The sequence below is a fragment of the Microchirus variegatus genome (genome assembly GCF_963457635.1).
Source record: "Microchirus variegatus genome assembly, chromosome: 1".
Classification (NCBI taxonomy): Eukaryota; Metazoa; Chordata; class Actinopteri; order Pleuronectiformes; family Soleidae; genus Microchirus; species Microchirus variegatus.
Window position 1 is genome coordinate 43,750,449 of NC_139802.1, and position 27,843 is coordinate 43,778,291.

The 27,843-nt window shown below is 42.5% G+C and overlaps 3 protein-coding genes across 5 annotated transcripts; 1 reads left to right on the top strand and 2 right to left on the bottom strand.

The window, feature by feature from the left end:
* Positions 1 to 140: 140 nt before the first annotated feature.
* nars1 (asparaginyl-tRNA synthetase 1) lies at positions 141 to 8,651 on the bottom strand. 3 transcript variants are annotated; one of them, XM_083901109.1, is made up of 15 exons: positions 8,464 to 8,651; positions 6,962 to 7,044; positions 6,814 to 6,879; positions 6,613 to 6,705; positions 6,434 to 6,523; positions 5,660 to 5,738; positions 5,485 to 5,555; positions 5,268 to 5,354; positions 3,710 to 3,931; positions 3,414 to 3,613; positions 2,109 to 2,244; positions 1,891 to 2,004; positions 1,666 to 1,797; positions 651 to 782; positions 141 to 564 (listed from the first exon to the last, which is right to left on the bottom strand). In XM_083901109.1, the coding sequence occupies exons 1-15, from the start codon at positions 8,483 to 8,485 to the stop codon at positions 433 to 435; spliced, it is 1,659 nt and encodes a 552-aa protein (XP_083757235.1). In that variant the 5' UTR covers positions 8,486 to 8,651; the 3' UTR covers positions 141 to 432. The 3 variants fall into 3 exon arrangements, with proteins under 3 accessions (XP_083757235.1, XP_083757233.1, XP_083757234.1); XM_083901107.1 differs by having other exon boundaries at positions 6,434 to 6,519; positions 6,609 to 6,705; positions 8,443 to 8,650; XM_083901108.1 differs by having other exon boundaries at positions 142 to 564; positions 8,443 to 8,650.
* A 10,239-nt stretch (positions 8,652 to 18,890) lies between these two features.
* On the top strand, positions 18,891 to 20,645 carry LOC310944301 (E3 ubiquitin/ISG15 ligase TRIM25-like; the record flags this gene model as incomplete). Its single annotated transcript, XM_083910035.1, has 1 exon — positions 18,891 to 20,645. One exon carries the CDS (start codon positions 18,891 to 18,893, stop codon positions 20,568 to 20,570), a length of 1,680 nt encoding a protein of 559 aa, XP_083766161.1. The 3' UTR covers positions 20,571 to 20,645.
* A 412-nt stretch (positions 20,646 to 21,057) lies between these two features.
* txnl1 (thioredoxin-like 1) lies at positions 21,058 to 26,326 on the bottom strand. The gene is made up of 8 exons (XM_083886174.1): positions 26,045 to 26,326; positions 24,947 to 25,043; positions 24,671 to 24,844; positions 24,447 to 24,569; positions 22,882 to 22,951; positions 22,613 to 22,785; positions 21,494 to 21,598; positions 21,058 to 21,306 (listed from the first exon to the last, which is right to left on the bottom strand). Exons 1-8 carry the CDS (start codon positions 26,140 to 26,142, stop codon positions 21,277 to 21,279), a joined length of 870 nt encoding a protein of 289 aa, XP_083742300.1. The 5' UTR covers positions 26,143 to 26,326; the 3' UTR covers positions 21,058 to 21,276.
* Between the last annotated feature and the right edge of the window lie 1,517 nt (positions 26,327 to 27,843).

Consider the following 27,843-nt stretch of genomic DNA (forward strand, 5'->3'; position numbering starts at 1 on the left):
ATTCTGGATTATTTTAGTCGAGATTTCAGGAGGAATTTAGAAAAAAAAAAGTCACTTTAAAAATTTAAATAAATGCATCTTAAATGTATTTTTTATTAATTCCAGTGTATGATTTTAACAGAATACACAATATTTGACAGCACTGGAGAGACTTTTTAATTTTTCAAATTTTATTTGATTTGATCTGGTCCATGATTTGCAGAGACACCAGGTACATGATCAGGCACTGAGACACAAACGTCATGATCACAGACTCAAGACGACGATGAGGAGGAGGAGGAGGAGGAGGAGACGCGCCGACACGTCGTGCAGAGAAGACAAAACTGTGGATTCTGTATACGTTGATGCTTACGTGCAACCTGGACTGACTCTGTGTGTGTCTGTGTGTGTCTGTGTGTGTGTGTGTGTGTGTGCGTGAGTGTGTTTGTTTGTTCATGGTTTGCAGCGCTGGATGAACCGTGGATACAGACACACGTCTCTGATGTGGTGTCTGTTCATCAGCCAGGTGAGGAAACGCTCCAGACCCAGACCGTAACCGCCGTGAGGACACGTGCCGTACTTCCTCTGAGAGACACACAGAGAGAGACCACAGCAGTCTGTTAATACACGACAAAAACAAACACTTCGCACATTAGAGCAGTGGTCTTTACCTGGTCAGTGTACCAGTAGTAGGGCGTCGGGTCTATTCCCTCCCTCTTGTAACCCTCGAGCAGCTCCTCCGAGTCCCAGATACGCATTGAGCCTCCGACGATCTCGCCGACGTTTGGCATCAACACGTCCACCTAAGACGCAAAGTGGAGTCAGTGAGTGTCAAATCAGGGTTCCGAGATCAAATTCAAGGACTTTCCAGGACTAAAATTCCCTCAAATTCAAGGACAGAATGTGCCGACGCGGCTTGAGATGGGAGGACAACTTGTAAGAGCTTTGTCTTTGTTCCACTTTGAGTGAACTCTAAGGTGGCGCTGAGGTGCAAAACAAAACAAAAAGCACAAACGCAAATCAAAAAACGCAAAACAAAAAAACGCAAATCACAAAAGAAAAAACAAACGCAAATCAAAAAACAAACGCAAAACACAAACGCAAACCAAAAAACTAAAACACAAAACAAAAAGCACAAACGCAAATCAAAAAACACAAATCACAAACGCAAAACAAATGCAATCAAAAAACAAACGCATACCAAAAAAAACACAAAAGCAAATCAAAAACGCAAAGCAAAACAAAAAGCACAAACGCAAATCAAAAAACGCAAAACAAAAAAACTCAAATCACAAAACAAAAAACAAACGCAAATCACAAAACAAACGCAAATCAAACAACAAACGCAAAACACAAATGCAAACCAAAAAACAAAAACACAAAACAAAAAGCACATACGCAAATAAAAAAAAAACGCAAGAGAAAAAAAGCAAAACAAAAAACAAACGCAAACCAAAAAACTAACGCAAAACACAAACGCAAACCAAAAAACAAAAAGCACAAACGCAAACCAAAAAAAAAGCAAATCCCAAAACAAATCATGCAAAACAAAAAACACAAACGCAAGACAAACGCAAAAAAAAATACACAAACGCAAATCAAAAACATTTGCAATTGTGTATTTTGATTTGCGTTTTGCACCTCAGGGCCACCATAGATTTAGATCTCTGCGGCGAAAAGTCGTACCGACTCGGTGAGGCGCTTGTCGTCAGCGCAGCGCTGCATGTAGAAGGATTTGATCTCAGCAGGGAAACGACAGAGGAGGATGGTCTCGTTGATGGTGTCGGTCATCAGCCTCTCCGGAGCCTCGGGGATGTCCTGAGAGACAGAGACACACACAGACATTAAATCACTGAGTATTAGAAGTATTGAACTGAGAGGTAAGACTTAACAAAACGATCAAATCGTCACCTCTCCAAACTCGTAGTAGGAGCCGTCGTCTTTCTTGACGTCGTGCTCTCGCAGCCACTCGATGGCTTCGGTGTAGTTCATCCTCCTGAACGGTCTCTTCGGAGGTTTGAAGTTCTAAGAAGACAATTTAGGATTTTTTTTTTTTTTTTTTAAATGTCCACATTGACGAGATTGATGTGAATGCACGCAGCTTCGCTAATAACGAAAGTGTGACATACGGGGTTGATGTCGTAGAGCAGCTGAGCGGCGGGAGATTTGAGGACGCGGTCGACCACGTCACACACCAGGTCCTCCAGTCTGTTCAGCAGGTCCTCGAACGAGATGAAGGGACACTCGGCCTCGATGTGAGTGTATCTGTAAACACAAACAAAAACACAAACACACGTTTGTTTTTAGGTTCGACGGAAATGGTATTCCACAGGGGTGGAATGTCGCGATATTTTGCAAGTATCATCAACAAATATGATGATGATGTAACAAATAAACATATAACTTCTGTGGATTAGCATAAAAAAAAAAAAATCAATTGATGTTTCAGTCCACTAGATGGTGCCAAGTGCTCACTCATATGTCAATTCCACATTGACTTTTAATGTCACGATAATATCGTATCGCGAAAAATTATTGTGATAACTTGGGTTTTATTGATGTGGCTTAAACATCATGATTATGTAGAATTGGGACTTTAAATGTTGTGTTAATATCGTAGCGAGGCTTTAAATGTCGTGATAATGTTGTACCGTGGCGTTCAATGTTGCGATAAAATCATATGGTAAAAAATTATTGTGATAATATTGTATCGTGGGTTTTACTATCGTGACAATATTGTATTGTGACTTATGTCGTGATAATATCGTATTGTGCCTTTAAATGCTATCAAAATATTGTATCGTGACATTAAATATCGTGATAATATCGTCTCATGACTTTAAATATCGTGAAAATATCGTAGCCTATCATGGAAAAATATTGTGATAATATGATATCGTATTTTGACTTATGTCGTGATAATATCGTAATGGTGTCTTTAAATGTTGTCAAAATATCGTATCGTGACTTTAAATATCGTGATAATATCGTATCATGACTTTAAATGTCACGATAAAATCGGATCATGGCTTTAAATATTGTGATAATATCGTACTGTGCCTTTAAATATTGTGATAATATCGCAGCGTGACTTTAAACATTGTTATAATATCATATCATTACAAATTATTGTGATAATATATTAATATCCTATCGTGGCTTTAAATGTCGCAATAATGTATCCTGGCTTAAATATCGTGACAATATCGTATCCAAAGAGTTATTGTGATAATATTATAATATCATATTGTGACTTTAAATGTAGTGACAATATCGTATCGTGACTTTAAATATCGTATCATGGTGTCTCTGATGATTCCCACCCCTAGTGGTGGTTTAAGGTTTTTTATTTGTTGTTTTGGTCATTTAACATGTTATATATTATATATATAAAACAGATATAAATGCATGTGTGTGGTGAACAGCACACTCACTCTGACAGGTGTCTGCGGGTGCGGGACTGCTCGGCTCGGTACGACTGGGCGACGCAGAAGGTGTCGCCCAGAGCCGGGATGCAGGTTTCCAGGTAGAGCTGCGAGGACTGCGTCAGGTACGCCTCCTCGCCAAAGTAGTTGAGGTTAAAGAGGGTGGAGCCGCCCTCCACCTGAGTCTGCACCAGGGTGGGAGGAGTTATCTACAGCCGGAAGACAAAAAACTGTTATCTCACGAAACCGCATCGACGTTCATATTTAACTTGCGATCTCGGCGGCGATGGTGAGCCGAGCGTCACCTCGTAGTATCCTCGGTTGAAGAAGTGGTCCCTGAAGCACTGCGTGACGGTGGAGCGCACTCGGAGGATCTTGGAGACGTTCTCTCCTCTGATCAGCATGTGACGGTTGTTCAGCTGCACGTCCACGTCCGACTCCTCGTTCAGCAGGTTGTCGACGCCGCCCGCTGGAGCCAAGCCCACCAGCTCCCAGAAGTCGCAGTGCAGCTCGTGTCCACCGGGGGCCTACGAGAGCAAAAGAAAAGAAGCTTGTGTCCATTTCTCCTGCACCAAAGTCCATAGAGAAAATTAGCTATTTAACATCAACTGCACACAATCTTGTACCGTGACTTATGACATGATAATATCGTATCATGGCTTTAAATATTGTCATAATATTGTACCATGACTTTAAATGTTGTGATAATATCGTACCGTGACTTTAAATGTCGTGATAATATTGTACCGTGACTATAAATGTTGTGATAGTATCGTACCATGGCTTTAACTATCGTGATAATATTGTAATGTGGCTTAAAGTATCGTAATAATATCGTATCGTGGCTTTAAATATGGTGAAAAAAACTGTATAGTGGTTTTTAATATTGTGATAAAAACTGTATCATGGCTTTAAATACCGTGATAATATCGTATTGTGGCTTTAAATATCGTGATAATATTGTATCATGGCTTTAAGTATCACGATAATATCATATCGCGGCTTTAAATATCGTGATAAATACTGTATCGTGGCTTTAAATATCGTGATAATATCGTATCGTGGCTTTAAATATCGTGATAATATCGTATCATGGCTTTAAATATTGTCATAATATTGTACCATGACTTTAAATGTTGTGATAATATTGTATCGTGGCTTTAAATATCGTGATAATATTGTATCATGGCTTTAAGTATCATGATATCGTATTGTGGATTTAAATACTGTGATAATATCGTATCGTGGCTTTAATATTGTGATAATATCGTATCGTGACTTAAACTATCATGATAATATCGTATTGTGGCATTAACTATCGTGATAATGTTGTATCGTGGCTTTAAATATCGTGATTAAAAACTGTATCGTGGCTTTAAATACCGTGATAATATCGTATCGTGGCTTTAAATATTGTGATAATATCATATCGTGGCTTTAAATATCGTGATAAAAACTGTATTGTGGCTTTAAATATCGTGATAATATTGTATCGTGGCTTTAAATATCATGATAATATCGTATCGTGGCTTTAAACATCGTGACTTTAAATGTCGAGATAAAACTGTATCGTGGCTTTAAATAACTTGATAATATTGTATCGTGGCTTTAAGTATCGTGATAATATCATATCTTGGCTTTAATTATTGTGATAATATCGTATCGCGGCTTTAAATATCGTGATATTATCGCAGGTTTTCCAACACCAAAGCCACAAAAACAGGACATGTGAACTTACTGGTAGAGGAAGCGGCGGATAATTAACTCCCGAGTGCTGTGATGTCAAATCTTTGGTGTGGGAGAGTGAGTGATTTCCAAAGCTACACAGACTGGAGTTTCCTGCAGTGACTCTTTAGTATTTACCTGTTTCCCCTCAGGAACTGCAGTGACGGTGCCGTAGAGGGCGACCGTGCTCTCCGTGGACAACACCAGACCATTGTAGCACTGGCACTGAAGAAGAGAGAAGCTTGGAATTGGTGCCTTTTACTTTTTTACTTGACAGTACTCAAGCATCACGATTAAAGAGTGGATTTTACCACTCTGTGCATTAAACGGTTGCTCCTTGTTTGACAGGTCGTACCAGTTTATCAGACAGGACACACTGGAGGAAGCCAGTTCCATCTCTGAGCACAACAAACATCAGGTTCTTCCCTAAGAAGAGACAAAAAAAAAAACAATGTCAGACATTTTCTTCTTCTTTGTTTACTGTCTGAATAAATCATGATGTGCATTTTCACGTCTTCCGTCCTCCTCACCCTGTCTCCTGAGGCGATGAACCCATCCAAACACTTTGACCCTCTGACCTCTCTTTGGCTCAAGGTGGTGGATTTTCACCTGCGACGCACGGACACACGTCATATTTAATACGCAAATCTGAGCAACAACTAGAAATAAAATGTGCCAAACAAGACCGTACTTGACTTCATATATGCGCATCATAAACTGGGCTAGGTAAAGCAAAAGTCTGGGTGTTTTGAAGTGCGATTGTACACTTAATACAGCCTACGTGCATATTATATAAACCCATAGAGAAAAATCACCATTTTAAGCTCATGGGGCAAGGTTTCCTCTACATGTAATTGATTGTGGCGCATCGCCACGGCAAAATAAAAGCCACTACACCTTCAGAATAATGTTTTTTTAACCTTGTTTTTATGCCGTTTTATGTTTAAATTAATGTTTTGTATTGCGATTTTGGCACAAAACATGGTGTTCTTCGTGAAGTGTGACGCTACGCTGCAAATAGCCTACCCTTATTTTGAAAAACAGTCCGACTGTCGTACAGGACACGCATTATTTCTATCGTTATTTCAGATTATTATTTTTGTTTTATTTCTGTACCATTGACACTTGTTAGAGAGAGACTACTTATAATATAATAAATAAAGCATGTCGAGTCTTTGGTTATACAGTAGAGAGAGAGATAAGAAAAATGTGATCAATATTAGCCGCAAGGCGCCGTATAATCGGCGAGCTAATGTATGTTATCGGCTGTGTGTCTTCAATCTGCCGATTGTTTGAAAACTGACCGTTTCAGGCTCAGGTAAGCTGGGGTCATTCTCCACGATGATGCTCTTGGCGTCCTCCAGGTTCTTCTCTCTCCTCTCGATGTCCTCTGCCTGCACAGTCAACAAACATTTAAGCCCGGCTTCTGGTGTTAATTTTACGCAAAAATTCCACGAGAGAAACCCGAGCGTGAAACACTCGCCTCCTTCTTCTCTTTGGCACCGCTTTTCATCTGCTCGCGGTTAAAGGCCTTTTTCGCATTTTTCATCTGCGTCTTGGAGATGACCGCCCAACGCTGGCGAGGAGGAGAGACGATACACGGAAAGACAAATTCAGAAAAAGTGATATATATATATATATATGTGTGTGTAAATATAAATATGAAAAGGTAAACATAACAAACCTCTTCCTCCTTCTGCGAGTCGACGTAGATGGTCGGGAACGGCTCCTTCCCAGCAAACACCAGAGCCTGCGAACGACAAAAAAAACGACAAAAGAAATGTTATGACGCATTTTAAGCTAATGACAAACCGAACACCGCGACGACGCACCTTGAGAGCAGTTTTGAAGGGTTTCTGCTCCGTGCCGTCTCCGTCCTGGTCGCTGCCGCATTTGTCCGACACGTACAACTCGGCTGAGGAAGAGAAACGTGAAGAAGTTTTAGTAAATCCGTCTGCTACTACACTGTAAAAAAACATTTTGGGAAAAAAAAATCAAAATTTCAAGGCAACTTGATGCAATGAATTTTTGAGTTTACAGCCCAACAAAAGATCTCGAGTTATTAAAAACAGTTCCATCAACTAATATTATTTTGTTAGACAAACTTGTAAGTTAGCGTTATGCCAACTCAAAATTCTATTTTCAAACAGTTTGGCTAACTAATCTTGTTCAGATAATGTGAAACATATATTAAAAAATAAAAATGTTAATTTTGAGTTGGCACAACTCTAACTTACAAGTTTGTCAATCAAAATAATATTAGTTGATGGCACTTTTTTTAAAAATCAAGAGCTTTTGTTGGGCTGTAAACTCAAATATTGATTGCAGCAAGTTGCTTTGAAATGTTGAGTTTTCTTTTTTACAGTGTACAAATATACACATACACATATATGGGCTGAATTGATTACTCAATTATTAATCGACACACTTCCTAGAGTACAAACATTCCGTTTGTAGCAGGCTTTTAGCCAGCAGGGCGTCCCCTGTACCGAAGATTATAAGAGTTAGACGCCCTACTTTAAGGCAGGATGCCCTGAAGACGCCCTAATTTCAGCACATGTAAGGGCTGAAATGATTACTCAATTATTAATCGATTACTAAATTAAATTAACAAAATTAATAAGTGTTTTCTAAAGAATTAAAACCAGTCCCTGAGATCGTTTCAGCGCCATTTATAAACAAAGAAGTCTTGTAAACTGAATCATTTACAGTTGGCGGACAAAACACGAGACATTTGAGAGAATCCTCATTTCCAGGTTTGACAAACGCCGAGCGATAATTGGTCGCATTTTCTGACCAAACGATTACTCGATTAACCGAGAAAATTAATGACAGATTAATCGATAATGAAAATGATAGTTAGTTGCACCCCCAGTATACACACATCCAAACGTATATGTACACGTATAAACGTGTATACGTATATATACTTTATATTTGTATTTGCGATTTCATCGCGATACTTTTAATTATCGCGATTACTTTTTTGGTCGCCTCACTCAGCCGTGGCTCCATGACAGCTGAGCCGCTGGGCTCAATGACTGACGCAGCCCCCTTTTACTCCCGCACACATTAGCCTGTATGTGGCGAACATTCTGCTCTGTGTGGAGCGATTCGTCGATCTATATCAACACAAGCCGAGAAAATTAAATTAAATGTTACAACAACAAAAAAAATACGATGGTAAAAGCAGCGCAGTTTAGCCATGCTAACCCGCTAACGTAAGTGAAACTGATGCAATACGCTACACACATGGGAGCTAGCTGGCTAGCCACTGAGCCAGCTAGCTTCGACTAAAAGCTAGCCTCCTTACCCACAGAGACCCGCTCCACACCTTTCGTTAGCTCCGTCGCCATTGTCTTGTCCAGTTGTCCGCTAACTGAGTCGCTGAATTATGAATGTGTTTTAAATGAGGAGAAAACAGAGAGAAGCGACAGCTGCCGGTGCCTCCGCAGCCACGGACGCGCAAGTTTACGTCAGCCTCTTGTCTCAGGTCCGACCGGAGCTGCTCACCGGGTTGGTTCACCCAGAAGGCGGAAGCTGCCGCCGCAATCTACAATCTGATTGGCCACTAGTGTCTACGTCACAACCGGAAAAGGAAATCCTATTGGTGTATGGTTTTTGACAGTTCGGTTTATGGGCCACGCCCCCTGCTCACTTTAAACTCCATCAAACTGGCTTATTTTTAACCATAATAATGACTCAATCTCACAATTTAATTCATCCTTTTGACATTTCAACTCATTACTTTGACTTTTATCTTGAGAAATGGACATTTAAACCTGGATATTTTGATTTTCCTTATCTCATAATAATGATCTCTTAATTAAGTTTTAACTTGTTTTGTTTTCCTTTTCTGATGAATATTAAGTTCCATATTAGACACAAATGAACCCAAATTAAAGGTGCCATATGTGAGAATGTGGCCAAAAACGGTTACTACACTGAAATTCAAAATACAGAGGTCTTTTAGGTTTCGTTTTCTGACGTAAATGGCAACCCGTGGTTGCTCGTTAGCTGAGACTGTACTCACTGCAATGACTGGTAGATGGAGGTAGGTGGCGCCACATGCCAAAACATGATTTCAAAACATAAACATGATTTGCAGTCTGCAAAATATATTTTTTTAATGCAAATATTCTGGCTTTGCTGTTGTTGTTGGTGAGTTCAGTTTGTTATATGAACATTATTCCTGAGTCTCTGTGACATATTAGGAGGATTTTATGGCCAGTTGCTTTAGTTTTATTACATAATGCACCTTTAAAGATGATAAAGTTTTCACAAACAGAGGAAAAATGCTTTGATTCAGAACTTTTATTTATTTGAATGCAACATATAACAATCAACAAATAAGATATGAACAAGGAACAAAACAATGAAACCGATCATTCAGAAAGTTGCCTCAGAGAGAGACGGCTACATCATGGATAGAGTGTAGCTTATTTTTCGTATAAAGCATTATGTATTTTAGCTTTGCTGTAATGCGGCGTAGCTGCTCAGGAACCGGGTGGGATTCTCAGTGTGCGTCAGCAGCTCCAGCTCGCCGTACCTGCTCTTCAGCTTGTCGATCTCCTCCTGCAGCTTCTCCTGCTGCTGGTGGATGCGAGGGACCTCTGAATTTTGACGAGATCTGATCTTCTGCTTCAGCTCTGACAGGATCCTCTCGCTGTCCGTAACAAAGCCGGTGATGTCGTCCACCTCCTGTTGAAGACCCTTGACGCTCTTCTCCCTGCTCTGGATATTATTTTGGATTTTCTCTCGACGCGCCGCGAGCTCCCTCTGCTTCTCGCTCATTTCTTCCTCCACAGAGACGACGTTGTGGCCCTTGTGTTCTTCCACGGCGCAGCGGTAGCAGATGCACTGCTGATCGGTGCGGCAGAACATGTTCATCACCTCGCTGTGGGGAGCGCACATGTTCTTCTGGAGCTCCTTGCAGGGCTCCACCAGCTTGTGCTTCCTACACTCTGCACATTCATTGTGAGGCTGGAGGTGCAGCTCGCAGTACGACATCAGACACTGCAGACAAGACTTGACGGCCTTGAGTTTTCTCCCGGTGCAGACGTCACAGGCCACATCCTCAGCTCCAGCAGAGCAGGGATCCTCAGGAGCAGCCTCGAGTCCCGTCTCCTTCTGATCTGCCACTAAATCCGCCAACACTGTGTTTCTGTTGAGGACAGGCCTCGGCGTGAAGCTCTGCCTGCACTGAGGACAGCCATGGACTCCCCTCTGATGCTCCTCGTCCCAGTAGCATTCAATACATCTCATGCAGTGGTTGTGGCCACAGGGAAGAGTCACCGGGTCCTTCAGCAGGCCCAGGCAGACTGAACAGCAGAGCGTCTGCCGGTCCGTCTGAATTATTACTTGCTGCGCCATCTTCAAGTCTAAGCGTTTCACTTCTTGGGAAGAGCGTGGCTTTATTTGAGACCAGGAAATAGAGGTGTTAAAGAGAGTTTGGTTCTAAGGCATGGATGTATGATCCATGTTCAAAGGTCCTCCCTTTATGTCCTGGTCCCAATCAAAGGCACTCCCCTGAGCCATGTGTTCCAGAGGAAAAACATATTTGAGATCCGACTTTAAAGTCAGAATTCTGAGAATAAAGTCAGATCTCAATTATTTTTTTCCTCCGTGGCCCTAATCCTCTTCTCCTCTGTACCCAGACAGACAGACAGACAGACAGAAAGAAAGGACCTGAGGGCTGCAGTGTCTGGCCTCGTACTACGCCTCGCTGTCGCGTCCGAGTGTGGCGGTTCTCTCCGTAACAGTCTTACTGCATTTTGTAGGTGGACCTGCACATGGGGAAACCAGACTGAGTCAGCATGTCGACATCACGGACGGAGACATAAACAGCCCTACACAACCAGAGGTGGAAAGTAACTAAATATATTTACTCAAGTTACTGTATTGAATACTTTTTTTGTGTATTTTGTATACACAATTTAAAATCAGGATTTTGTATTTTACTTGAGTACATATTGACTCAAGTATTATACTTAGTTACTTTATAAATCCTATTCGTTACTGAGTAAAAAATGTAAAGTAATAAAAGTGCCAGGTGTGTGAGCTCCAAAATAGTTTTGGATTTCTGACCCCCGCAAAGTAACTTTTACTTAAAGTACATTTCAAATGAACTACTTTTTACTTCTACTTGAGTAATAGTTCATCAAAGTATTGGTACTTTTACTTGAGTACAATATTTTAGTACTTTTTCCACCTCTGTACACAACACACCGTAAGTCAAGAATAGGAATAGCGTCGAAAGCTAGCCAGAAAAATCTAACATTAGCATTTTAACTCCGAGCCCGTAAATTAATGACGTACTTGTCGCCAAATAAACAACGTGAATTCCTCTATTGCGTCACAACAGAAATGCGGTCAAATAAAACATAGTGTGGTGGGCTTTTAATGCATTTTAACGTAACAACATATCAGCAGCGTTTTACATGCGACTTACCACGGCAGTTATCACGAGTTCTGCTGTGGATTACCCATAATTCAGCACCTTTGACGCTGCGCCGCAATGTGACAGTGACGCCAGCAGAGGGCGCTGTTTCCATTTGTACAGGAATTTTAACATAATATTAACAACCCCGTTGCACGAGAGCGAAAAGGGGCTAAATGAGCTGTAAATGTGTGTGAATCTAACCTGTTACCTGTTTTTCCTGTCAATCATTTAATGTCTGTGTTGTCATTGGTTGTTAGAAAACTCACAAGCCAATTAGGGTAAATGTGTTGGTGAAGGGGCGGGGCTAGCGCCGCAGAGTAGCGCGGTGAAGCGGTCATATTATGTCAGACGCAGCCGAAGCAGAAGCATCGTGGTGTGGGGAGCCATTTTGGGTTTATTCGTGGAGATTGACTACTCGTTGGTCTAAAAATAAACTTTACGTGTGACCTGCAAGAGGTAAATATGATACGTATGCCAGTGTTTTTGTGCTACATCTAACTGTCACAGTGTTAAGAGACCGGATGTGAAACGCGGATTAGCGACATGCTTAGCTAGCGGTAGCATATGGAGCTAATGCTAATTCAACAAGAGATGGCATGTAATATGTAATTTTGTGGCTCAATTTGGATAATATTTTTTAATTAGACGGACATTGGAGAAGGAGAGAGGTTGAGACGGGTTTTCCAACGGACGGCCCTGCTGTTTGTTTTACCTTCGTTGGACCTCGTGTGTGTGCGTGAACTGTGACGGCCGTGGTCATCGCCATTGCCGTGGTCATCGCCATTATCATCGTCATTACCATCGCCGTTACCCTCGTGAGACTACCATCGTTTCCCACGAAATCCCTACAAATCCATCCTGGTGTTCGTGAGTACTAACGAGCCATTGCACGTGCTTGATTCTTTGTTGTTTTTTTTGGCTCTTGTCTGAGTGAAGTGGCCATGACAGTTTTTAGGCCCCACCGTACCCCAGCTTCGAATAGCAGGCCTGCAACGGGTTTATTATCATTTCTGACAGTGTGTGTTGTAACTGCGAAGGTGTGTGGGCCCACATGTGGTTTTTTTTTACAAGTGTTTTGAGTATTTTGGAGTACCAGAAAAGTGTCTGTCTGTGTATTAATATGTAATTTATTTTTTTTAATGCAAATATTTTGTCTGTACTGTTACAGTACAGCGTTTATATATTGTAAAATATAAACGCTGCTGCTCTTATTAAACCTGTTCCTCTGGGATGAGGAGTGAACTCTGCAGGTGATGAACCTGCTGCTATTAAGTGATGAGATCATTATATCGAGAGAATCATCAGCTCTGCTTTAAAGGCTGGGGCGACGCATATCCCCATATACGAGATGTACACAAAGCTGCTAAATAGACTCTAAAATTAAATATCTACTGTTTAAAATACACTAATAATAACCTTTCATTTCAGATAACACCCTGCTTTATGTAGTTCTTTGCTGTTCCGATGTTAAATGAAGGTTAGAAACGATGACTTTGACTGTAAATATGGTCAAAAATCGACGGCCGTGTCTTGTCTCATGAACTACAGAAACCTGAAGCATTCACATGTGATGGAGTTTGGTCATTTCCTGCTAAATACTGTGCTTTAAAGGCGCCATATGTAAGAATGTGGCCAAAAACAGTTACTACATTCAAATTTGGAATACCGATGTCTTTTAGGTTTGGTTTTCTGACATAACGTGGTTGCTCGGCAGCTGAGAATCTACTGACTGCAATGATTGGTAGAGGGCGGTAGGTGGCGCCACATGCCAAAACATGATTTCAAAACATAAACATGATTTGCAGTCTGCCATATATTTTTTTTAATGCAATTATGTTGGCTGTACTGTTGTTGTTGGTGAGTTCAGTTTGTTATATGAACATTATTCCTGAGTCTCTGTGACATATTAGGAGGATTTTATGGCCAGTTGATTTAGATTTATTACATAATGCACCTTTAAGATAATAATGTTTTCACAAACAGAGGAAAAATACTTTGATTCAGAACTTTTATTTATTTTAATACAACTGTAGCGTTAGACATTTCAGCAGCTGTCTATCGTTACACAGTCTCCAAAGTGGTTAGCTAGCACCTGCTAGCTACTAATATTCACGGTAGAAAAAAGACAGACACACTTCGTCTTTTTCGGTCTGGGAACTCACTGACCATTTATTCTGCACACGCTCAAAAATCGACAGGTGCACGCAGGCACACATGACCAGCATGACGTCATCACGCAGGCTACTCAAACATGTCTTTGCTATGCTTACTAATAAATATACTCAACAACAACATATAACAATTAACAAATATGAACAGGGAACAAAACAATGAAACTGATCATTCAAAAGTACATATTTTAGGTTTACTGTAAAGCAGCGTAGCTGCTCAGGAACCAGGTGGGATCCTCAATGTGAGTCAGCAGCTCCAGCTCGGCGTCAAAGCTCTTCAGCTTGTCGATCTCCTCCTGCAGCTTCTCCTGCTGCTGGTGAATGCGAGGGACATGATTTTGACGAGATCTGACCTTCTGCATCAGCTCTGACAGGATCCTCTCGCTGTCAGTAATAAAGCCGATGATGTCGTCCACCTCCAGTTGAAGACCCTTGATGCTCTGCTCCCTGCTCTGGATATTATTTTGGATTTTCACTCGAACGCGCCGCGAGCTCCCTCTGCTTCTCGCTCATTTCTGCCTCCACAGAGACGATGTAGCTACACCGGTTCAACAAAAAGCCACGATTCGTACAGCTGTCTTGATTTTTCTGTTTATTTTATTCTCCTTCGCCGTCGTCACCAATAAATCATGAGACACCGTGAAAACTATAAATACAAAACATAAAAGTCCATATGAGTCCATTGAGGCTTATTTTAACAATCGAAAATTACATACAAATGACAATTAATACAAGTACAATAACCGTGTGCGCCTCTTGAACACAGTGCAGAAAACTTCAGAACTCATAACCTCTTGCCTCCATGACAGTGGTCCCGCTTCTGACCCACAATCCCTCAGTTCAACCTCAAACTGACCCCAGTCATGTGATAATGCACTTCAAAATAAAATGATCCCACATCAATGTAATTAAGTGAAATTAAAGGTATTATACCAACATGTTTTAATTCAGTTATGCATAAATGTAATGCCCTTTTGGTCTCCTATTTATACATTTTAACACTTAATGAACTCTAGTTTATAACAATGACATCTGTCTCACAGACAGTTACAGACGACGTCGTGGCCCTTGTGTTCTTCCACGGAGCGGCGGTAGCAGATGAACTCCCGATCGGTGCAGCAGAACATGTTTATCACCACGCTGTGGCGAGCGCACATGTTCTTCTGGAGCTCCTTGCAGGGCTCCACCAGCTTGTGCTTCCTAAACGCTGCATATTGGTTGTGAAACTGGAGGTGCAGCTCGCAGTACGAGGCGGGACACTGCAGACGAGACTTGACGGCCTTGAGTTTTCTCCCAGTGCAGACATCACAGGCCACATCCTCAGCTCCAGCTAAGCAGGGATCCTCAGGCGCATGGGGAAAACAAATAGCCCTTGTTACCTTGGTTGGTGGTCACACTTGCTCCACACATCTTGCAAATAACTTTTTTCTGCTTCACGTCCGACTTTTTAAAGCCAAATCACGGACGTGGCACCGCTTTTTTTTTTTACCAGCTCCTCCTTCTCCGCTGTCTCGCTGCTTGCAGCCATCTTCACTCTGAGGCAGGTACGATGACGTCATCGACGGTAGGACGCTACTGCGCAAATCTCTACCGTGGGCCAAATTTTCTACCGTGTTCATTGTAGAAAACAATGCGACGGATAATTCAGAAAGTTGCCTCACAGAGAGACGGCTCTCTCTCGGTCGTCCTCAGACGAGCTTCCATCGTAGTCTCCAATCCTTCCGGTTACCCCGCTCACTGTGTCGGACCACCACTTTGTTGGTTTTTCTCTCCCCTTGAAGTCCGCTGCTGTCCCTGCCCCTACACGTCGCATGATCACTACCCGCCGCAATCTAAAATCCCTCTCTCCCTCTATTCTCTCCGCAACTGTTCTTTCCACGCTGCCGTCCACAGAACAGTTCTCTCAGCTGTCCACCGAGGAAGCCTCCTCCACTCTGTTGTCCTCCCTCTCTTCCTCTTTAAAAAACTCTCTGTCCCCTCACCTCACGACCGGCTAGATCATCTCCCCCCTCTCCCTGGCTGTCTGAAATGCTACGAAACGATAGAACGGTGTTATGAACGGCAGAGAGAAAATGGAAAAAATCACATCATCCAGATGACCTTTCTCACTATCACCACCTCCTGGCTGACTTCTCGTCAACGGTTTCAGCAGCCAAATCTGCCTTCTACCTGTCAAAGATCAACTCCTCTGCCTCCAACCCCAGGAAACTATTCTCTATATTCTCTACTCTCCTCACCCCTCCCACCGCTCCCCCTCTATCCTCCCTCACTGCTGATGACTTTGCAACTTACTTTACGAAGAAAGTAAGAGACATTAGTTCCTCATTTACTGCGACGCCCTCCCAGATAGCACCTCCCCCAACCCTCACCTATGACAGCCTTACCTGCTTCAGCCCTCTGTCCTCTGAAGATGTTCACACACTAGAGACATCTAACCATGCCACCACCTGTTCCCTCGACCCGATTCCCTCCCCCCTTTTACAAAGCATCTCGAATGACATCTTGCCTTTCCTCACCACCCTGATCAACTCCTCCCTCACTGCTGGCCGTATTCCAGCTCTTTTCAAGACAGCTACAGTAAAGCCACTCCTAAAGTCACCCACTCTAGACCCTGCCGATACTCAAAACTACAGACCTGTATCTCTTCTCTCGTTCCTCTCAAAAACCCTGGAACGTGCGGTCTTCAACCAACTGTCTTCTTACCTTTCACAAAACGACCTCCTTGACCCTAATCAGTCCGGCTTCAGGACGGCTCACTCCACTGAGACGGCCCTCCTCACAGTGACTGAGTCGCTCCGGGCCGCCAGAGCCTCGTCCCTCTCTTCGGTCCTCATCCTCCTCGACTTATCCTCTGCGTTTGACACAGTCAACCACCAAATCCTCCTCTGCACTCTGGCCAAACTTGGCGTTACCGGCTCTGCCCTAACCTGGTTCACATCATACCTGACAGAACGCACCTTTCAGGTCACGTGGAATGGCTCCTTGTCCAAACCCTGCTCCCTGGATACTGGTGTCCCTCAAGGCTCAGTACTAGGACCGCTTCTGTTTTCACTCTACACCAGATCACTAGGCTCTGCAATCGCATTACATGGTTTCTCTTACCACTGTTATGCTGATGACACCCAGCTGTTCCTCTCCTTCCCCCCATCCTCCAACACCCATGTTGCCACGCGCATCTCGGAATGTCTGGCAGACATTTCCACTTGGACAACTGCTCATCATCTCAAACTCAACCTCAGTAAAACTGAACTTCTCTTCATCCCGAGAAAAAACTGCCCTCACATGGACCTGTTGGTCAGTGGTGGAACGAACTTCCGACCAACGTCAGGACAGCAGATTCTCTCGCCATCTTTCGCAAAAAACTCAAGACTCACTTGTTCAGACTTCACCTCGACCCTACATAGCACTAACTTAAAGTACTAATAGGTTCCTACCTTCAGCACTTCATAGCATCATCATAGCACTTATGGAAAGTTCCTTTCTTGTGACAAATGTACTTATTGTAAGTCGTTTTGGACAAAAGCGTCTACCAAATGCCCTAAATGTAAATGGTTCTCCATACATCCGGCCAGCTCTGAAGAGCGTTCAGCTCCCGCATCCTTCTTTCAGGACGTCCACATACGTTAGTGTGGTACGTCTGCGCATCGGTTAGCGACATGCTAGCTAGCGGTAGCAACGGACTGTTCTCCCTCCTGGCATCTGGCAGGAGGTTCCGCAGCATCCGCTGCAAAACAGAAAGACTAAAAAATAGCTACTTCCCACTGGCTATTAGACTGCTAAATTCGAAATACCCCCCCCCCCCCCCCACACACACACACACACTGTGCAATATTTTAACAGTTTTTCCTCCATTTTCATATTGTTTACATTTGTTTTTCGTTTTCATATGCACCGTAAGCCAATGTTTCTTATCTTTTGCACTACTTTCATATATATTTAACTTTATTTATTTACAAAAAACTTATGTATATACTGTTGTTTACAAACGCAATGCTGCCTCTTATTTTATTTTCTTTACCGGTTGCCAAGCAACGACATTTCGTTGCCAGTTTTTCACTGTTGTGTTCTCTGTGCAATGACAATAAAAGGAAGTCTAAGTCTATATGGACGTAATGCTAATTCAACAAGAGATGCCATGTAATATGTAATATTGTGGCTCAATTTGGATAATATTCTTTAATTAGACGGACATTGGAGAAGGAGAGAGGTTGAGACGGGTTTCCAACGGACGGCCCTGCTGTTTGTTTCTATCTTCATTGGACTTCGCTGCTGTGTGTGTGTGTGTGTGTGTGTGTGTGCGTGAACGGTGACTGCCGTGGTCATCGCCATTATCATCGTCATTACCATCGCCGTTACTCTCGTGAGACTACCATCGTTTTCCACGAAATCCCTACAAATCCATCCTGGTATTCGTGAGTACTAACGAGCCATTGCACGTGCTTGATTCTTTGGTTTTTTTGGCTCTTGTCTGAGTGAAGTGGCCATGACAGTTTTTAGGCCTCACTGTACCCCAGCTTCGAATAACAGGCCTGCAACGGGTTTATTATCATTTCTGACGGTGTGTGTGTTTTAACTGCGAAGGTGTGTGGGCCCACAGGTGGTTTTGAGTATTTAGGAGTACCAGAAAATTGCCTGTCTGTGATAAAAGTGCCGAGTACTGATATTGTCTAAACCAAAGGTTTTTTATTTATTTATGTCTTTGTGTTTTTTCTTTTTTTGTGTGTGAAAATACACTTTCAGTTCAATTTTGAAATCGTTTTATTTCAATGTTTATGCCAGGAAATTCATTCCTTTGAATTTAATTTATGAAAATAAATGATTGCATTTAAAGTACTGTGGTGGTGGTCCTTATTAAACAGAAATACCGTATTAGAATTAGAGCAAACGATTGTATATTTCTACAACGAGCTCAGACCCAGATGTATTATACATTCATGCTGACACATGGCTCAGGGGAGTGGCTTTATTTGAGACCAGGAAATAGAGGGAGGTTCTTTTTGTTTGTTTCAAAAGGTCCTCCCTCTATTTCCTGGTCTCAAACAAAGCCACTCCCCTGAGCCATGCCTTCCACACACACTGAGCTGACGAGCCCAGTTTCCTGCAGCTCAGTGAGCAGCCTGTTGCTCTTATCAGGAAGTGAATTTGACAATGGCGCAGCAAGTAATTCATACGGACCAGCAGACGCTCTGCTGTTCAGTCTGCCTGGACCTGCTGAAGGACCCGGTGACTCTTCCCTGTGGCCACAGCTACTGCATGCGATGTATTGAAGGCTACTGGGACGAGGAGCATCAGAGGGGAGTCCATGGCTGTCCTCAGTGCAGGCAGAGCTTCACGCCGAGGCCTGTCCTCAACAGAAACACAGTGTTGGCGGATTTAGTGGCAGAGCAGAAGGAGACGGGACTCGAGGCTGCTCCTGAGGATCCCTGCTCTGCTGGAGCTGAGGATGTGGCCTGTGACTTCTGCACCGGGAGAAAACTCAAGGCCGTCAAGTCTTGTCTGCAGTGTCTGGCCTCGTACTGCGAGCCGCACCTCCAGCCTCACTACCAATATCCAGCGTTTAGGAAGCACAAGCTGGCGGAGCCCTGCAAGGAGCTCCAGGAGAACGTGTGCGCTCGCCACAGCGAGGTGATGAAGATCTTCTGCCGCACGGATCAGCAGTGCATCTGCTACCTCTGCTCCATGGACGAACACAAGGGCCACGACGCCGTCTCTGTGGCGGCAGAAATGAGCGAGAAGCAGGGGGAGCTCGCGGCGCGCCGAGAGAAGATCCAACAGGGAATCCAGAGCAGGGAGAAGAGCGTGAAGGGTCTTCAACAGGAGGTGGAGGACATCAACGGCTTTGCTGACAAAGCCGTGAGGGACAGCGAGAGGATCCTGTCAGAGGTCAAGCAGAAGATCAGATCTCGTCAGGAGTCCGAGGTCACTCGCGTCCACCAGCAGCAGGAGAAGCTGCAGGAGGAGATCGCAGAGCTGAGGAGCAGGGACGCCGAGCTGGAGCTGCTGACGCGCACCGAGGATCACACCCGGTTCCTGAGCAGCTACGCCTCGCTGTCGCGTCCGAGAGACGCGGCGGACTCGCAGAGCGTCGTCGCCGCGCGCCCCCTGAGGCTCGCTGCGGATGCGGAAGCGGCGGTGGCGGAGGTCACGGGGACGATGCAGGACATCGTGGACAAGGAGTGGACCAAGAAGCCACAGAGCGGGAGCGAGGAGGACGATGTGGAGGTGCCACGAGAACCGCAGACCAGAGACGAACTCCTCAAGAATTCATGTCAAATCACGCTGGATTCAAATACTTTACATCGCAATGTAAACAATTACTATACGAGTGATAGAGGAGTGAGTTATTCACAAAGAAATACTGGAAATTCTGGACATCCAGACCAGTTCACCAGCTGGTGTCAGGTTTTGTGTCTTGAAAGCCTGACAGGACGTTGTTACTGGGAGGTGGAGTGGACGGGCTTTGAAGTTTTTGTGGCAGTCGCATACAAGGACATCCAAAGAGCAGGGGATGAGAGTGCATTTGGACACAACAACAAGTCGTGGGTTTTACGGTGTTTCAACCAATGTTACGAATTCAGACATAACATCAGAACCGCCGTCTCAGGCCCTTGGTCCAACAGGATCGGTGTGTACCTGGACCACAGTGCAGGGGTTTTGTGCTTCTACAGCATCTCTGAAGACCAAACCACCACTCTCCTGCACAGAGTCCAGACCACTTTCAGCCGGCCGCTCTGTCCTGGACTCGGTCTGCATCAGTACAGCCGTTCTGCTAAAATAAGTAATGCTTTATATGAAGATAAACTAAACTACACTCCACCCATGATGTAGTCGTCTCTCTGTGAGGAAACTTTCTGAATGATCCGTTTAATTGTTTTCTTTCTTGTCCGTACAATAAGACTTTACAGACAGATAATTATCCGGATTAAAGGGTTTAAGAAAAGGTCTAAGGTTTGTGTATAAATGTCCAATTTACCATTTATTTTACATAGTAACTGATTAGTTGATTACATAATCATCATTGTATTAATGGTGGGGTTGTTTGTATGAATGTACGTTTGGTTTATATTTGTGATTGTCGCTATATGTTGCATTTAAATAAATAAAAGTTCTGAATCAAAGTAGTTTTCCCAAGTAGTTTGTGAAAACGTTATCTTAAATTGGGTTCATTTGTGTCTAATATGGAACCTCCATATTCACCAGAAAGGGAATAAAGTCAGAATTGTGACACTAAAACGCCACTTGAACGCGTGAACGTATATAAAGTGGTTTCCACAGAGAGCAGCAGTGACGCACGTGCCTTTGAAAAAGGATCATGTTTTATTTACAGTGTTTTTCCATCAGAATTACAATACAAATCATTTGTACGTCTTCGACTCTACAGACGACCGGAGAGGATCCACTCAGAGCTGGAAGAGGACAGAGAGTGTGTGTGTGTGTGTGTGTGTGTGAGAGAGAGTGTGTGAGCTTTGGCAGAGTTGAAAGTCCTTGGATGTGAGACTCCTCCTCCTCCTCCTCATTCACCGCCTCCTCCTGTTCAGTGACTCTCTCCTTTCTTTCCACCAACCTGTGAAACACAAAACATCCAACGGAATCATCAACCATGACCCGAACCTTAACCCTTCTGTTCAAACCAGGGTCTTAACGCTAAATAAAAGCCCTTTAACCTCGTGGGAAGATGGCTTTGTTGTTGTTTTTCTGGACCTCACAATGACATAAATACGTGTTTGTGTACAGTTCAGGCTGCTTCGTACCCGTTTGAAGTCGTTCATGTTGGTGGCCTGTACCGGTGTGCCGATGAACGTCAGGTAGTTGATTTTTGTCGTCTCCTCGTCTCCTTGGTTCGATTTGACAAACATCTGGTAAATAAAACAAAACAATTTTCAAGTCACTGGTTTGTCTAATTCCACACCGAGTTCAACGGGAAGTATTTTAAGGTCATAAAAGTCCATTTAAAAGCTTCTCAATCTTAATAACTTGAACATACAGCAGTCAGTCTGACAACAAGAGGAAGCTCTGGCAGCTTTTAACTTAAATTGTCTGTAAACATGGTTTTTTTGAGTCTCCACCACCTTTTGAAGGCTTGGATCTCCAAACCAAAGCTGTAACTAACGGTTATTTTCATAATCGATTAATCTGTGGATTATTTCCACGATGAATTCGATTAGATTCATACGATTCTCGATTCAAAAACTGATACCATGCATAGTGTGTTAAGGCAAATTAGGGCATCAAAACAACACAGTTTGTATAAGATAATGTGATAATGTGATCACACAAAGGCAAACTTAAGACAAAAGTTAACATTTATTCATTCAAAACAAATAAACACTTACTTACTGTACAACAAAAAATAACTAGCATAAATAAAAGCTTAGGCTAGCTGCCTTTTTCTCCCAGAAGTTACAGAAATAAACTGTACACAAATAACACAAAATGGTGTTTTATTCCAAATAGAAACTTTTTTCAAAAATCGATTTTTGAAGTTTATGAATTGATTTTTACCAAACTTCAGAAAATGTAAAAAAAAAAGTTAATCAGTGTTTGTCAAATGTGGAAATTACGATGTTCTCAAATGTCTTGTTTTGTCCACAAACCAAAATGATTCAGCTCTTAAAGCATTTGAGAGGCTAACACAATTAGAAATCTCGTTTTAATCATGAAAAAATCTTCAAACCAATTTATCAATTATCAAAATAGTTGATCAATAATTTAGTAATTGATGAATTGTTTCAGCTCTACTCCAAACTGCTGTTTACTATGTGATATGGTGGATACTCATAAATATATAAAGTGTATGTGCACCCTCTGCTGGATTCTTAGGGGTACTACTTCAATAAGGGTTTATGAATTCTGAATTCTCTGGTCTTTACCGTAACACTCTGCACGTTCTGAAACTTGACGTAGCGCAGCGGGATCAGGCCGTCCTCTTTGTAGTCGTCCTCCGTCAGCTCCAGAGCTTGAAGAGCTTCGCTCCGCTCGGCGTCGTCGAAGCCCATCGACCGAGGGAGGTTGATGAACAGCTTCACCACCTTAGGGGCTTGGGCTGATGGGGGGGGGGGGGGCAGAGGGGGCGAAGGAGTTAAGGACACGGTGGTAGTTGGTCTCGGTCGTTAAGCTGCAAACTGAGCGGGAAACTCACCAAAGTCTGTCGATTGTAGCTTCATGGAGAAGAGCTTCACTGGCTGATTGAAGGCCATGGTTATCAACAACTGGACAAGAAAACAGTTCTGCATTAAACGACGTGCTGGTTGTTGGTGAAATTTGTTCAGGATAAACATGGCCGACACCAGAAAAACAGACTTTAGCCACTTAACAATATCTTAAAGGGATAGTTCGGAATTTTGGACATAAGACCTATTTTCCAACTCAGCCGGTGTGATGGAGACGTCTGGAGACGTTTTCAAGAAATTTCATTCAGTTCTTCTAGTTGCCGAGTTCGCCGGTGCTATGGCTAGCGCAAGTCAATGGTACACGTTAGCATGGCATTAGAAACACTCATAACAACTCCACAGTGGACCTGAGGCAAATCGATTGTAACGGCGGACTATAGATGTACATATAAGATAAGATAAGATAGCTTTATTTATCCGACAGTGGGGAGAGAACAGGGTTTCAGCATATCTGTGTTGATAGAATGTTTGAAATAAAACCAAACTTGCAATTTGAAGGATTTATGTCTCAGCAGCAGCAGGTCATACTTCATGTTAGGCTATGGCAGCGGCGGACTGATTCTGCTGCTGCTGAGAAAGTAGTCCCTCAAAAATTCATGCGATCCGAGGTTAGTTTTGTTTCAAATATTATTCTATCATCTATCTATGCTAGCCGGTACCATTGACTTGTGCTAGCCATAGCGCTAGCGAACTCGGCAACTACAAGAACTGAATGAAATTTCTTGAAAACGTCTCCAGACGTCTCCATCACACCATCTGAGTTGGAAAATAGGTCTTATGTTCAAAATTTCCGAACTATTTTTGCAATCGAGTTACTCGAATCGCTAAAGCGTTTGTTTTCAAAGTGCGGCCCGGAGGCCAATGGCGGCCCGCAGAAACATTTCTGGTGGCCCCGCAATGAATTCCAGTTGATAGTTTTAATCCAGGAGCTACTAAGCTTGTTAAATGTTTATTGGACATTACTGGATACAGACCAATAAGTGTAAACTAAAATACTGGGTATTTAACTGGTTTCTATATGGTGAATTTTAGTGTATTATTGGGTTATACGCTGGTAATAAGCAGGTAGCTACAGCCCCCAATTACTAGCTATTTACCCAGTAAATATATGGTAACAGAAATGTGTTACTTGGTATTAACCTGTAATTAGAAGGTAAGAACAATGGCCAAAATACTGGGTAGCCAGTAACCAGTACCCAGTAAATTATAAAGCGTTATTATATTAATGCTTAAATTACGTTATATTAACGCTTATATAACTTAACGCTTAACTGTAGAACGGCAATCTGGTCATTAAAATGATAACAAATGGGAGTTATTTCTGTTTTTTTTCCTTTGGCGGCCCTCGGTCCAATGTTGGGTTCCTAAATTGGCCCTCGGGTATCAAAACTTTGAGAACCCCTGCGCTAAAGTAATCATTGCAGCCCTAATTACCAACGACCGTTTCCTTTAAAATATAGTTTGTCTCTCAGTGAGATAAAGCTGACACAGTCGCGTCTTAAATGTCCCCGAGAGAAGACGCCGAAGCTCGTACCTGTTCATCACAGTCAGACTCCAGGTAGGTCGAGTCTTTGATTAAGCAGTTTTCAAAGCCGCAGTCGTCGCTCTCGTTGAGGCACTCGCACCCGGCTTTGTTGACAAAAGGCATGAGGTCCATCTGAAAACAGACAAACAAACAGACACCACAAACTCAATTTCTACCGCGCGATTCCCTTAAAAAAAAACACACGACACCGAGAGAAGGTTTTTCTAACTCACGTATCCCTTTGGAATGTCTGAGTCCTCGTTGTTTCCCGGGTCGTTCTCCGTGTGCTGTTTGACCTTCTCCTCCAGACCCGCAGCGTCCGCGCCCTGATACTGATCCACACGAACCCGGTTCCTGAAGAACAAGAACGTCGGTGTGGCTGAGATGTTGTTGGCCGCCGCCGTCGCCTGGACAAAAAAAAAAGAAAAGAGAAGTCGAAAATTAAATCTGGGGTTGTACTTAAACCTTAAAGGAATAGTATTTTTTTGTAGATTTAACTCTTAACTTACCTGACACACGTGAACGTCGACTTCGAGGAAGACGACGTGCGGGTACTTGTTACTCAACATTTGGAACGCGGGACCTATCGTGACGCAGGGCCGACACCTGAGGGCGAGGCAGAGGAAGGTAACGTCAGTGACACTGCTCATAGAATATTATTGGGTTCATTTCACTGCAGAAGAGAATAAATAACCCCTGCAATTTGGTGCATTTTCTTCATCGTGCAAAAAAAAATAAACATAAGTCAAGGAGGTAGCAGCTCATTCATTCTATGGTTACAACAATACAAGCACAATAACACACTTTAAAGTCTGATACCTACATCGTGCCAATACTAAAATCAAGCGTATGAACAAGATCGTCTAAGAAATAGCAAAATAAATCACTGCAGCCACTGTCTGTGCGATATATCATAGCATTTATACTTTTTTACGTCCTTCATAAAACAAACCAGTTCAATCATAACAAATGACACTGGTTATAGCAAACACATGTTTGTCTATTTAAATAAAGGAATAACAGCATGATGCCTCCTATTTATGCCATTCATTAACTCTCAGTCGTGTTTTTACTAGTTACACACAATATGTCATCTATTAACTTTTCTCACTTTTACTGAGCGTTAGAGAATAACAGTAAATACCTTTAGGAAACGTGATATAATATAAAACAATTGCTTATGTCATGATTATTAACAGTTTATTCGTAATGGTTTGCTCTTGTAAAAGTGGTTCCTCCTGTAAAAAAAACTTTGGCAAACAAAGACATAAAGTGACTATTTGTGTTTTTATGATATGACGACTTGTTAACAAATAAACATAGTTTGATTTAATGTTGATGTAGCGCAGTTCCCCTCAATGTAAACAGTAATTACTTAAATTCGAACTGCGGACTGAGAGCAATACTGCTTTGTCATGGTAAGCAATGGAGCTAACGATAGCATGCTAGCCTAGCTTCCTCCACTCCACAGTGGCGACTCCTGTCTTTAAACTCGCTGCTCTGAAGAGTTAAAAAACAGGCAAAATAGTGTCTTCAGGTGAGAGACACGGGAACTAACTCTAATCCGGCTAACACCGCGGCCTCCGTGCCGGTGTAGAAAGGCTTACCCGGCCATTGTGAACTTCACCACGGCGAGCCTGGGGCCGGCGGCCGCTAGCTCCGGCTGGAAGTCCGGGTCGCTGCCGATCACTTTGACGCCGACCATGGTTAACAGTTTACGGCTACGGCGTGAGCTGGTTACCGGGGCGACGTTCACGGGGACGAGGACGCGGGTGAACGAACGAGGAAAAACGTTGTTGTGTTTTTAGCTTTCTGTCAGTGTGTTAGCCGGCTAGCTGTCCGGTGTCTGAAACACACACACACACACACACACTGCAGGCACAGTAGTCACTGAGCTGCTTCCGGATGTGTGGACTCCTGATTGGGCAACACACAACAGGAGGGGGCGGGGCTTTCCGCTTCTTCTTCGTTGTTGTTGATTTTTTTTGGCAACGCTCGTCGTCACTGCCCCCCAGAGGATAAACTGAGAACAACGTCGAAATGAAAACTGAGAAATTAATTCAATTATTGACGTTAAATGTGATAAATTAAAGCTTTTCTGATCCATCTTTTCAAAAATGACACACACATTTTATCTAACACTTTTTAAAAAATTGATACACATTTAAACTTTGTTTTTTAAATAAAGTAGCAGGGTGATTGAGTTTTTCAAGATGCAAAACATTAATTCTATAAAACAAATTAAACGTTTTAATGTCATTCCACAAGCCTGCAAAGCCTCCAAAAAACAAACAAATTAATTATTATCAATATACTTCATGCAAACTGGATTTATTGGGGGGATTATTGCAGCCTGGTACATGTGTACGGCACCCCGGACATGACATGGTCAAAAAAAAATTTAAATTGTGGCCACAATAAAGCTATAACGTGCGCATGAAATACTATTTCGTACTATTTTGGTCATAAAATATAAAATTATTATTATTATTTTTTTTTGTAACGTAAGATTGCATAACGTACGAGAATTAACACACCCAGAACACCAAATGGTACTATCAAATATGAATGATTTTTTTAATTATTATTTTAATCCTTACAAATCCAGGTTTAGTCATGGTGCACCTTGTTTTATGATTAAAAAAACACACACAAAAAATGAATTATTTTCAATATACTTCATGCAAACTGGATTTTACTTATTATCTTATTATTGCAGCCGTGAATATGTGAAATATATATATTTTTGCATTGTTATTTTTTGTAATTTCATTAAAATACCGTTTGTTAACACACCTAGAGCACCAAAATGACTGCCTCAGCCCTTGTGTGGAGAGAGGGGGGCGGGGTTTAGTGGGCGTGGCCTTGATTAGAAAAAGCAGGTTTTTTCTCCATGTGCCAAAAAAAAAATTTAAATGACGTCATGGTGATGGGAATGTGTCAGAGCACACATTTAACCCTCTAACACACCGAGACTTTTAATTCTTAGAATGTTTTTTAAAAAATTTTTCATGCATATTGCTAAAAAAAAATTTGCCAGGTTGTGTATTGTTTAGTGTTCTTGAAAAATATATAATTTTTTTTTTTGTCCATTGGAAACAACGTGAACTAAAATACTAGCACTAACAAACCTATGCACCAAAGTGTGCTCATTGAAACCCATTCAAATTGCGTATTTTTGATGCTGAGATATAAAGTAAAATAAAAAAAAACAAATCATTCAAAAAAATATTTTTTTTCCACATCATCTGAAGCAGCACGAGGCTTTAAATCAGCAACAAACCAATTACCGTCACACCTTTACCTGGCCCCGTCACGTGACCAGCTCACCTCCGAGCGCGAGCGCGAGCGCGGCCCACATTTCCGGCAGCTGCCCTCGTAGCCACGCGTTTTTCTTTTTTCTTTT